General features: G+C 41.9%; 1 protein-coding gene across 7 annotated transcripts in view; it reads right to left on the reverse strand.

The window, feature by feature from the left end:
• Positions 1-10,855, reverse strand: part of OTUD4 (OTU deubiquitinase 4) — a 45,160-nt gene extending 34,305 nt beyond the window's left edge. The window contains exons 1-4 of one of the 7 annotated variants that reach the window (XM_038558902.1): positions 10,682-10,855; positions 5,462-5,545; positions 2,914-2,964; positions 1,888-1,950 (exon numbers count right to left, since the gene is read on the reverse strand). In XM_038558902.1, the coding sequence (XP_038414830.1) occupies positions 1,888-1,950; positions 2,914-2,964; positions 5,462-5,545; positions 10,682-10,840 (357 nt within the window). In that variant the 5' untranslated portion in view covers positions 10,841-10,855. Of the gene's footprint in view, positions 1-1,887; positions 1,951-2,913; positions 2,965-5,461; positions 5,546-10,441; positions 10,618-10,681 lie in introns of those variants that run through there. The other 6 variants (XM_038558905.1, XM_038558907.1, XM_038558906.1 and 3 more) reach the window with 6 other exon arrangements.
• Between the last annotated feature and the right edge of the window lie 749 nt (positions 10,856-11,604).

The following is an 11,604-nucleotide window of genomic DNA, read 5'->3' on the forward strand; positions in this document are numbered from 1 at the left end:
AAATTGGTGAATTTCACTATGTCATTTTTACCTCCATAAAGTGACAAAAATATATTCTTACAAAAAGTTTGAGGCATTTTTCAAAATGTTCCACTGGCATTTTAAGTAAAGAATAAAGATGTTTTCTCTGCAAACTGAGCAAAACATAAGAATCTATCAACTATATTTCTCTTTCATTTCATACATCAGGAAAAAAGAAAAATAAAGACATAAATATATGCTGCTAATAAAGAAGCACAGGGAGCTCCTGGGTGGCTCAGTTAAATGTCAGACCTTGGCTCAGGTCATGATCCCAGGGTCTTGTAATGGGAGTCCATCACTGGGCTCACACTCAGCAGGAAATCTGTTTCACCCCCTCCCTCTGCCCCCATCCATGTGGCATGTGTACATACATACGTATAAACAAAATCTTTAAAAAGCACAAACCCAACTGTTCAGAAGGTCCTAAAACATCTGGAGGAGAAATCTGATCAGTCTGGGAAGGGGGAGGTCGTGAAAATAAAAAAACTGGTCAGCCAGCATCCTGGGAAGGAGACCTGTCCCAGGTGCTCAAAACCATAGCAACTTCCCTCCTCCTTCTCCTACGGACTCCCAAATCAGTCTCAGTTCACACTACCTCATTTCCTCCCCTCTATCCCCTTTCTCTCCATTCTCATCATGTCCACCCTTTCTCAGAACTTCACAGCTTGACAGTCTGAACTGCTTACACAAAGATTACTATAAAAAACATGGGGCGGGGGCGGGTGGCTAAGTGGCTGAGTGTCTGCCTTTGGCTCGGGTTGTGATCCCAGATCCCAGGATCAAGTCCTGTATCAGGCTCCCCACAGAGAGCCTGCTTTCTCCCTCTGTGCGTCTCTCACGAATAAATAAAATCTTAAAAAAAAATTGTGAGATTTTTCTTGATTAAAAAGTTAATGCACAGGGGGCAGCTGAGTGGCTCAGTCAGTAGGGCTTGTGACTCTTGATCCGGAGTCATGAGTCCAAGCCCCACGTGGGGGGTAGAGCTTACTTTAAAAAAAAAAAAAAAAAAAGGTGGAGGGGCAGTTAATAAACAGACTTTGTCATTTCCTTTAGAGTAAAAATCACCAAGAACATTACTACATAGAGATAACACTCTAGTGTTGCTCTTCCTGTATGTTCCATAAAATGCATGTGGATTTAACAGTCAAACCATACACACAAATCAGTTCAGCACTCCAAATTAAAAGGTAACTATGAAAAGCTCAAAAGCAATAAAATATCCAATCCTTGTCTTCAAAGAGGCTTTAAGGTAAGAGAAAAAAAATTAAAACCTCAGGAAAATGGTATTTGTGACCATAAGATGTGGGCAAAACTTATTGAAATGACAGAAATAAAAATGGAATAAGGTATGGACTTAGTGAAAAAGCCTTCAGAGGGTATCTGTCTCCAAAACTGGAGTAACATAATACTTCCTTTTTTACACTGCATGTACTGTGCACATTTTTCCATGTATTAAACTCTTTTTTTTTTTTTTTTTTAAACCATGCAATTGGTCTTCCCACCTCTGGTCTCATCCACTTCCAAACCACCTCTGCACAATATTCTTCTATTCAACCAGAGAGCCAACAAGGATGCTAGGCACTATTCTTGGTTCTCAGCAGTGATATACTCACTTCCTGCATCAAAACATTTGAAAGATTTCTCCATACCAGATACTCAGGCCGCAGACATAGACTTTGGTTCAGGTCTGGAATAGACCTGATTAGGGAATCTGCATTTTTACAATCACTTCGGGAAATTCTGATGCAGACAGTTTATAGCTGACACTTGTGAGAAATGCTAGCCTAAAGCATAAGCTCCAAACTAGCAGTGAAGGCTCTTCCATGATCCATCCCACAGCCTGCCCTCTGAATTTCTTACTCTTACCTTCGCATACTCCATGCAAATTGAACTGCTTTCTGAATCTGCCTTGCTCACAATTTTCCCTTCCTAGAAGATAGATTCTCATTCAGAATCTAGTCAGACTTCAAATACCAACCCACTACCTCTTGCCTACCTAGGTAAAAATAAAACTATGAATGCCTATAAAACCTATTTAGACTTCTTATGACCACGCTTTTCACTTCTATTAGTTATTTTTCCCTACCACAGGGAAAAGTCCTGAAAACAGCACCCAAAACCCAGTTACCTCTGCATCCCCAGAGTGTCTGTCAATTCTTGGCACTCAACAAGGACTCACATTAGTTTCAGAGAATCAAAAGGAGACACCAGTTGTTAATCAAACACCCGGTTCCTATGTTATTATTCCTTTCCCTCCCTCCCTGACTCCTTAGTTTCTTCCAGCATTCCATGTGACATTTCATGATATTTGGATCTTTATAGGGAGAATATTAGTTTTGTAAGCAGAAAAAAAATAGACAAATTATTTTAATTTCATCATGACTGAGAAAAGTATGGCACAGCAGGACTGGGGGAAGTGCCATCTTTTTCCTCTCAGTGGTTTCTTCCTCCTTCTCAAGCTGCTGATGGGAAATGGAACCTCCATAAAAGAACGTGTTTTCTCAGTGGCCTAAAGAAGCAAGCAAATCCTATACCCTGTCCATTAAGCCCAATACCCATACCAATACAGTATCCTAAATATTATCACCACTGTTATTGTAGGTTTTTAATGCTACATTCAGATAACATTATGATAAAGATAGCACAAAAAAAACAAAAAAATAAAAAAATAAAAAATAAAAAAATAAAAAAAAGATAGCATGACTCTGTCCTTACTGAGGCAACATCCAGTACACAGCTCCAACCGTTTTCCAGTTAAATGCTACCCAAAATATGCAACTAAGAAATATTTATGAAAAACAGTACTTCCATACACTGTATACCTTCTAATGAACTTTAAATACATACTTCAAAATATAAAAAATAGAAATATATTACAGAACCACTGCATACCTGTGGATTTTCCAAACGTTTTAAATACTCTTCAAATGACCCTTCTATAAACTGCAAAAAAAAAAAAAAAAGCTATCAGAAATACATCAAAACAAAAAACCTTTTCATTGTGAATTACTGAGTTCTCATGTGAACGTTGGATACAACAGTAATAGTAATATATATATTTATGTGTATACAATCTAATTATTAAAATATATAAAAATCACTAAGTAAAGATTATAAACATAGAAAAGAATTTTAAAAAGGAAACATTATCGGAAAAGATTTCCTGGACAGGACGTGGAGGTACGCAGGTACAATGTAGAGTAAAGAGGCAGTGAGCACCATACTGAGAAGACAGAAACCAACCAGCCAGCAACAACTGGACAACTTGGTGGGGAGAACAGAGTGAGAGAAGAACTCAAGTAGACACCTGTTTATAGAGGGCCCTGAGCCCAGGAAGGAATTGCAGACTGAGGGAGAAGGCAATTCAAGGTTACTGTCGGTCACATTATGAACAGAGAAATACACAAATTGATTTAGTAATGGCCAACATGGAGAACAGAATTAAAGACAATATACTAGCTAAGGAATATTACTTTACTAATACAGACATGAATATTGTCTCATAGTTCAGTCACACTAAAAACACAGATGAGAATAATGCAAGATATTTTGAAGAACCAAAAAGATTTTTCTAACACAGCCTGCTTCATTGTTTAACATAAAAAGTTTACTCAAGCTGTTTTTTGTTAGCCATCACACTAATTTAACTGTGAAATCTCTAAAAGACATTCGTCTATAACACCAAATTCAATTTTATTTACAGTCCCAGTTAATTCAGCAAAGTGATACACTTAAAGACATGAAAGTACTCCCTCCAGTCTATAAAAATCTTTTTAACATCCAAGGATTTCTTTTGAGATTGAGATTAATCCTTTTATAGATTGTGCGCTGTCAAATTCCCAGAAAGTATCCTAAGTTTCAACACATGTTTATAATAAAACAGCCATATATTTTAAATATCCTGTCAATCAGTATTTTATAGCCATATATTTTACATATCCCACCAATCACAATTCTGTATTAGGTGATTATTTATACTCTTGGGGAAAAAAATAAACCCACGGAACCACTTAAAGTTGGAAGAGATCTAAGCAGCATTCTGACACAATATGAGACCTGCAACCAATATGAGATTCTCCTTTCTAATCAGAAAGTATCCATCTAGACTCTGACTAAACACTGTCATCAAACAAACCACACACCCCACCCTCCTTCCCATGACAGCGTTTTCCAATTTTGGCCAATAAGAATTGTTTGAGGGTACTTATTATAAATTACAAAAGGAAAGTGAAACTACTTCCCTTGGAACTTTCAACCTCTGATCAAAGGCTGTTGAGGACTAAATAAATATATGCAAAGAACTTAAATAATGCCTGGCACATAGGAAGTGCTCAACCAATGAAAGCAATTTCCATTACTGTCAACAGTGTTCTACTCTCTGGGACCAATAATAATGATTAATTCACTTGTAATTTCTCTAAAATACTTAAAGAGCACTCCACCTCTCTCTACCCCTCCCCCTTTAATATTACACCCCAATATTCTTATCTATCCTCCAGATAAGACATTACCAGGTTCCGTTTTGTAGAACAAGTTCTCAAATCTCCTGATTTGTGGGCAACCCTCCTTCCTAGAATATTTATTACTATCTTTCTTATAACGTGGTACCCAAATACACCCAGAATGTCACCAGTAGTAACATCTAGTTTGAATATAGGAACACCAACCCAAAATCCAAGTTAAGAACTATTTACCTGTTAAGTTTTAGAATTGAGTTATTTGCAAGGTGTCAATGTTTTTTTGGCAGTCAAAGGGGAAAAATATCCCTGAAAGTCAGATGATGTAATTGTAGGTCATAAAACCAGTAACTGGTAAATCCTATTAAGGTTTTCAATGTAAAACGAAAACAGGCCACTGTGGCATATTATTTCACAGCCTACTACATACTACTAAGAAATTACAGTAAGTTGTTAAACAACATTCTAGTACTATCAATCATTATTTACATAATTACAGTGTTCTGATGTGATTCACATTGACGAACCCTGAAAATTAAAAACCTATAAATGCCTTCTGATAAAGGCTCAGTATTAACTATGCTCAGTATATTTCTTATACTCCAAGTCTGAAATTTTTTAAATCCATAGGGGGTTATCTACCACTCACAGAAAACTATTAACCATGACCCCCCAATCCCCTGACCATGACAAAGCTCACTCTTAACATGCAAGATTCTCTCCTCTCCAAGTCATCCTTCCATCTTCCACAGCTCAGTCTCTTAACTATCAGAGCTTTCTCAATGTCTAAAGAAATGAAAATCACAATACAGCCTAAAAATACAATTGAATATAACTGGATTTAAATTCAATAAGGCAGTTATTTTTAAGTTCTTTTTTTCATAACCTGATTAAGATCTAGCCTGTGAAACTCCTACTAGACCACTTCCAAAGGTTGAAATGTAAACTCAAGACACCATTCCATGTTTAAAATTATAAATTACCGCTTCAAATTTCTCTCTGTTCTCTCGAAGATAGTGAATACAAGCCATTCTGACTTCCACATGGCGAGACTGAGAGTGCAACACCTGAAAAGGAAAAGCAACACAGCTATTACACATTTTGTTAAGAGAGGATTTAAGTTACAAGCTAGCACTTTCACACCCTACATAACCTCATAACAGATATGGGTCTCTCCCCATTTGCTGTTCAGTAATTTCTTTTTTTTTTTTTTTTAAAGATTTTATTTATTTATTCATGAGAGATACAGAGAGAGAGAGAGAGAGAGAGGCAAATGAAGAAGCAGGCTCCATGCAAGGAGCCTGATATGGGACTCGATCCCAGGACTCCAGATCACACCCTGGGCCGCAGGCAGGTGCTAATCCGCTGAGCCACCCAGGGATCTCCCACTGTTCAGTAATTTCTAAATCTTTATTCATTCTCACCTCTTCCTCTACCCAGAGGACATAACACACAATCAGGGTTACTCCTTAAGTCATTTTATGAAAAGCTTATTACCATTTCTCCTTTAGGTCACTCCTGTGAGGAAATCTTTGTAAACTTAACGTGCTTTTCCTCTCCTGACCAACCCTCTTATAGCTTTCCTCTTCACAAAGCAGACTAACAGAATCCCTGCTACATAGTGCTTAGCTTCATCCTATGCTTGTTGGAAAAGAGAGTAGGCAACTTCAACAGGAATCCTCTTTAGGACATTAAGTCTGTAAGAATAATCATCTGGCTCCCTGCATGGGGCCTGCTTCTCCCTCTGCCTATGTCGCTGCATCTCTCTGTGTCTCTCATGAATAAATAAAATCTTTAAAAAAAAAAAAAAAAAGGCAAGCCTGGAAGAATTAGATTTTTTTCCCAATAATTTGGAATTACTTGCCTATTGTAGAAATTTAAGTCCACTAGGGGTTTCAGAAAAATTAAAGTACTCATTCTCAAATCCTTAGGTGTCAGGCTTACGCAACTCAAAACAGCCAAGTGAGCAGCACATACGATGCAAACATGTTGCTATGTGCTGTCAGCCCAATAGCCTTGAAATTTGCTCTTAGGCCCAAAAATCTTTTATTTTTAAGTAGGCTCCATGCCCAAGAGGGGGCTTGAACTCACAACCCTGAGACCAACAGCCATGTACTCTACCAACAGCCAGCCAAGAGCCCTGGCCTAAAAGCTTAAAGCACCAACTGAAATAAGCCACACTACAAAGATGATCCAATTCTCTCCTTTTGTAGCCTTTGTATTCTTGTTAAACTACTTCAACATAAGGATAACTTCTTAGCATTTTGTCTCTTAATAAAATGCTGAAGCTTTGGTTTGAAACAACCTAGTATTATCAAATGCTTCAGAACCCTTTTTGGCTAGCCTCCAACATTTTATCATGCTTAAAAGATTGAAATTATTTTCTATTAGTGAGTATCTCAAATGAAGGTGCTCTTGGTATCCCTAAAGGATCAGGGGTGGGGAGAACAAACCCTGAAACATTTAAAATAACCACGTCAAACTCCTAATAAGGCTCTTGAGAAATTATGTCAATATAAAGAGCTACAAGTCTGGGCAGCCCAGGTGGTTCAACAGTTTAGCACCGCCTTCAGCCCAGGGTGTGATCCTGGAGACCCGGGATCGAGTCCCATGTCAGACTCCTTGCATGGAGTCAGCTTCTCTTTCTGCCTGTGTCTCTCATGAATAAATAAATAAAATTTAAAAAAATAAAAATAAAATAAAATACAATAAATTTTAAAAAAAGAGAATTACAGGTCCTGGGACGCCTGTGGCTCAGGAGTTGAGCATCTGCCTTTGGCTCAGGGCATGATCCCAGGGTCCTGGGATCGAGTCCCATATTGGGCTCTTCACAGGGAGCCTGCTTCTCCCTCTGCTAAGTCTCTACCTCTCTGTCTCTGATGAATAAATAAAATCTTATAAAAAAAAAAAAAAAGTTACAGGTCCAAATAAGTGATTCCTCCTCATGTGGAAGGTGAGCAGAGAATTCAGGAAAAGGGAGGCTCCTGCTGCACATTTTACAGGTCTCTATGGGTAACAGCCAAGGTTCATTTATACTTAAGAGTACTAGAGAGATGCCTGGGTGGCTCTCAGTTAAGCATCCAACTCTTGGTTTCAGCACAGGTCATGATCTTTGATCTCAGGGTCATAAAACAGAGGTCCACACTAGAGCCTGCTTGAGATTTTCCGCCCTTTCCCTCCCCTCTGCCCCTTCCCAGGCTTGTACTCTCCCCGCCCTTCCCCCTCCTTCCCCAACTTTCTCTAACATAAATAAAATCTTTATACTCACAGAACCAGAGGCACAACTGTCTGGTCAGCAAATTATGTCATTACATTAAGATACCCTAAAGATGTACTAACTAAGAGTAGCAATGAGTTTGTTTTCAGTGTTCTGGTTTACAGCTTAATCGAGTGTGTACCTACATTGCTATCTTGGAAAATATTTAAAAGTGTACTTATATATCCTAAGCTTTCAGCCCTGGAAGAAATGCCCATATATAAAAATAACCACCACAGTATTTTTGCCAATTCAACAAATGACATTTAGCAACATTTCTTCCACAGGAGCAATTTTAGACACTACTATGAATCAAGGTATTATTACTTTGAGTAAATCAGTATCGTCTGATAGGTCTTTCCTGCCATTGGCAGACAAACTGAAGATAGTCTTTAAGCCATTTACCTAGCAACAGGTGGCAGCCATAACTGAATAAAGCTTATTTTCCATCAAAAACAATGACAATCGTATCTTTTTTTTTCTCCTCTTTTAAAAGATCTTATTAGCAAACAAAATCTGAGCCTGTCTCTCAGAAGCAAAATTCTCAGCAACTTCCATAAATTGAAGGGTGCTGAAGCTTTACAAAGCCAAGCACTGCAAGGGACAGTTAAATGACAACTGTTAAAAAGTGTAACTTTGTGCAAGTTCAAGGACACTAAGAAGGCAAACGGTAAGACAAATATCTCTGCAAATTATTATAGATGTGAAAATAACCTAGAAAATGGTAGACTTTCAGATCTTAACTTGGGACAAGATAGTGATAAACACCGGGAAAGACCAAGTGACACACTGCTTTAGCAAATCCTCTAAAAGCGTCCTATTTTTAGCTCCATGGTCACAGAGCTGATTCAGGTCAGGCCTTCTGCAGGCCCAAGTCCAGAAGTGTAAAAAGGGAAGGGCCTATTTAATCAGGTAAGTTGGAGGAAAAGACTACCCCTAATTTAAGTCTCTACCCCACCTTATCTCCCAAAGACTGCCATTTAGATTCTGGCTCCTTCTTAAAAACAAAAAAATTATTTAGGTATTACTGGAAAAGCTGTCGCCAAAAAAGTAAATCCTCTGTACATATTTTTACAGAGCACACCCTTTAAGCCTGAGGTTGGTGTTACTTCCCTCCCCACCCCATGAAGGCTACACCCTTAGTCCACGTCTACTGAAGAAACAAGTTTCCCTCAAAACTCATGGTATTAAGCTTTCTAAGCTTAATATACTAAAAATCATAGTCACATAATTAGAAGGGGATGTTTTCTTATGCCTGATTTAAATCCTAGAGACAATAAAATGTGTTATCTGACGTGAGGAAAGAGTCCTTAATGATACTAGTTTTTGCCCCTTTCTACTTAAAAACAGAAATCCTCCTTCAATAAGAGGTTTCTGTATAATCCAGTTTGCCAGTTATGGCACAGGATACTGATATCAGACACACTTTTCTACTTCAGTAGGAATCAGGATCTGGATAATCCAATACCAAATGAGCACCATACTTCCCTTATTTCCATTCGTTTCCACCTCCTTCCTTACCAAATTCTTGCTAGAGCTAACACTGTGTGTAAAATAAGGCCTGAATTCACTTCCACTCCTTCCTTCTGCTTCCGGAGGTGCTGAGGAGTCCAGGGAGGCTGAGGCAGAAGCAGCAGGACAGATGGAGATCCGAAAAATTCACAAATGGACAGACTGTTTATCCACTAATAGTAAAGGGTGGGGTGGGAGTGTGTGAACATACCCCACAGCACTGGAGCATCCTAAATCTCTAAAAATGAGGGCAATCTAATGAACTGAAAAACAGCTGGATTTGAGGAGTTTTACAAAGAACTGTATGACAATGCCTGCGATATAATGCAAAGCTTAAGTAGTTAAGTCAATTTTATTTGAAAAAAAGATTTTGATACCGACGTGAAAACAAGGGCCTCTGGAAAATAAATGGCTGCTCTTGAGAAAAACAAAAACAAAAACAAAAACGGAGGAGTCTGAAGATGTTAAGTAAAACATTTACTCACAAACAAATTTTGAAAAAGTAGTTAGCATTCAAAATAGGGGAGAAAAACAGAATCGTAACAACTCCACGGGAGGGGAAGAGAAGAGAGGAACAGATCTTAAGCTGAAGGAAAGCAAACCGTGAAAGGTATGAAATATACACCAGGGCAGTAACGTGAAACTTTTATCCAACTATTTCAGCAGCTATTTTTCAATATAGGATGGGTTTTGGTATTGCATACCAACTACACAGTGTTATATAACACGGAAAAAAAAAAAGAATCTCTAATGAAAGAAAAAAAAATCTTCCTGTTAGAAAGTCGTGTTGACCATTAGCAAGTAAAAATTCGGTCAAAAGCCTAGAGAATCCCCAACACCAAAACAGACTCTTAAGAAGTAAAGTACTTTTAGTAAACCTTGCAGAGCGTAACAAAGAGTAGCATCTACTCAAAGACAATTCTTTCAAAATATTCTATATTTTTTTAAGAAACTGCCTTTCCCAAACTGCATATTTCTCCGCTCGATTCAAGTGGACATGGACGGGCTAGCCTCCCCCACATTCCAAAGTCCAGTAGCTGAAAAAAAACAAGGCTCTGCGAGTAACGCCTGGTGCACCACCTCCTCTAGTAAACATCTGGTTTACTGGCGTGAACGCTGCGCTTATAAAACCGAGAGAAGGTGAATGCGGAACAGAGTGGAAGAATATTTCGCCAAGTGCCGGGCAATCACCAACCGTACACGCGCTCAACAGGCCTCACAGGTTGTCCTCATTACCTCTTCACCCGGAGGGGACGACACCCAGTTAATTTACGGGTTTTCAAGTTTCGATTTGCAGCTCCCAGACCCAGGGCAGCGTCCCGCTCCTGCGTTACAATGGGCCGCGGTGACGACAGCCGGGCCACGCGCTGCCCCAGACGTGGGCGGCCCGCACCGCAGCCCGCAGCCCGCCGCCCCCCCCCCCCCCGCCCCTTACCTGCTCCGCCACGGCCCGGAACAGGCACGACCCGTCCTTGGCGACCAGTTTCCGATACAAGCCCAGTTTCCGCAGATAGGCGTCCATGGGCGTCGCGTCCTCGCGGGGCCCCGCGCCGCCCCGGTCCACGCCGTCGGGAGTGCCGACGGCCGCCTCCATGTTGCGGGTCCTACCGCAGGCCAGGCGCGGCGCGGGCTAGCCCCACATGGCCGCGCCGCCGGCTCCTCGACGCCCCGGCCTACGACGGGCGGCGGCTCGGGCTCGGGCTCGGGCTCGGGCTCGGGCTCGGCGGGCGGCGGCAGGCGGCGGCGGCCCGAGGCGGCGGGCGGCGCTCCCCGCGCGCATAGGGGAGCCCTGCCTAATGCATGGCTGTGCGCACGCGGCCGCCTCCCGGGAGACCACGCGCCCGGCGGCAACGGGAGGCAAACCAGAGAACCCCAACCCCGAGCGTGAGGAGTCGCTGCCCGGCGGCCTCGCTGCCCCGCGCAGGAACACGGCCGGGGGGCGCCGCGCCCACAAGTTTCCTCGTCCCGGCCGGGGTGAGGCGAGGAAACCCCCGCCTCCCGCGTGCGCGGGGCCGGCTCAGGGGAAGCGGGGCCTGCGTCCTTGGCGCGCTCCCCGCCCTGGGAGCCGGAGAAGCCGAAAGAGAAAAGACGCGGCCTCTCGTTTCCCCACCTCGCGGGAGGGCGCCGGAGGGGCGGGGAGCGGTGGGGGCGCCCGGCGGAGGGCAGCACCCTCGCAGCCCAGAATTTGTTTTCACTTTCGGCCGCACAACGGAGAGGACGCCGGGAGGTGTAGTCTTGCCAGCGGCAGGAAGTCGGCTTGCGGCGGGCGGGGCCGCGCGGAGCGGCCTACTCGGAGGAGGTGCCGGGAGGCGCGCGGACTACAAGTCCCTACAGCGCGGGCGCCGCCGCCGCCGCCGG

Source organism: Canis lupus, chromosome 15 (genome assembly GCF_011100685.1).
Source record: "Canis lupus familiaris isolate Mischka breed German Shepherd chromosome 15, alternate assembly UU_Cfam_GSD_1.0, whole genome shotgun sequence".
NCBI lineage: Eukaryota > Metazoa > Chordata > Mammalia > Carnivora > Canidae > Canis > Canis lupus.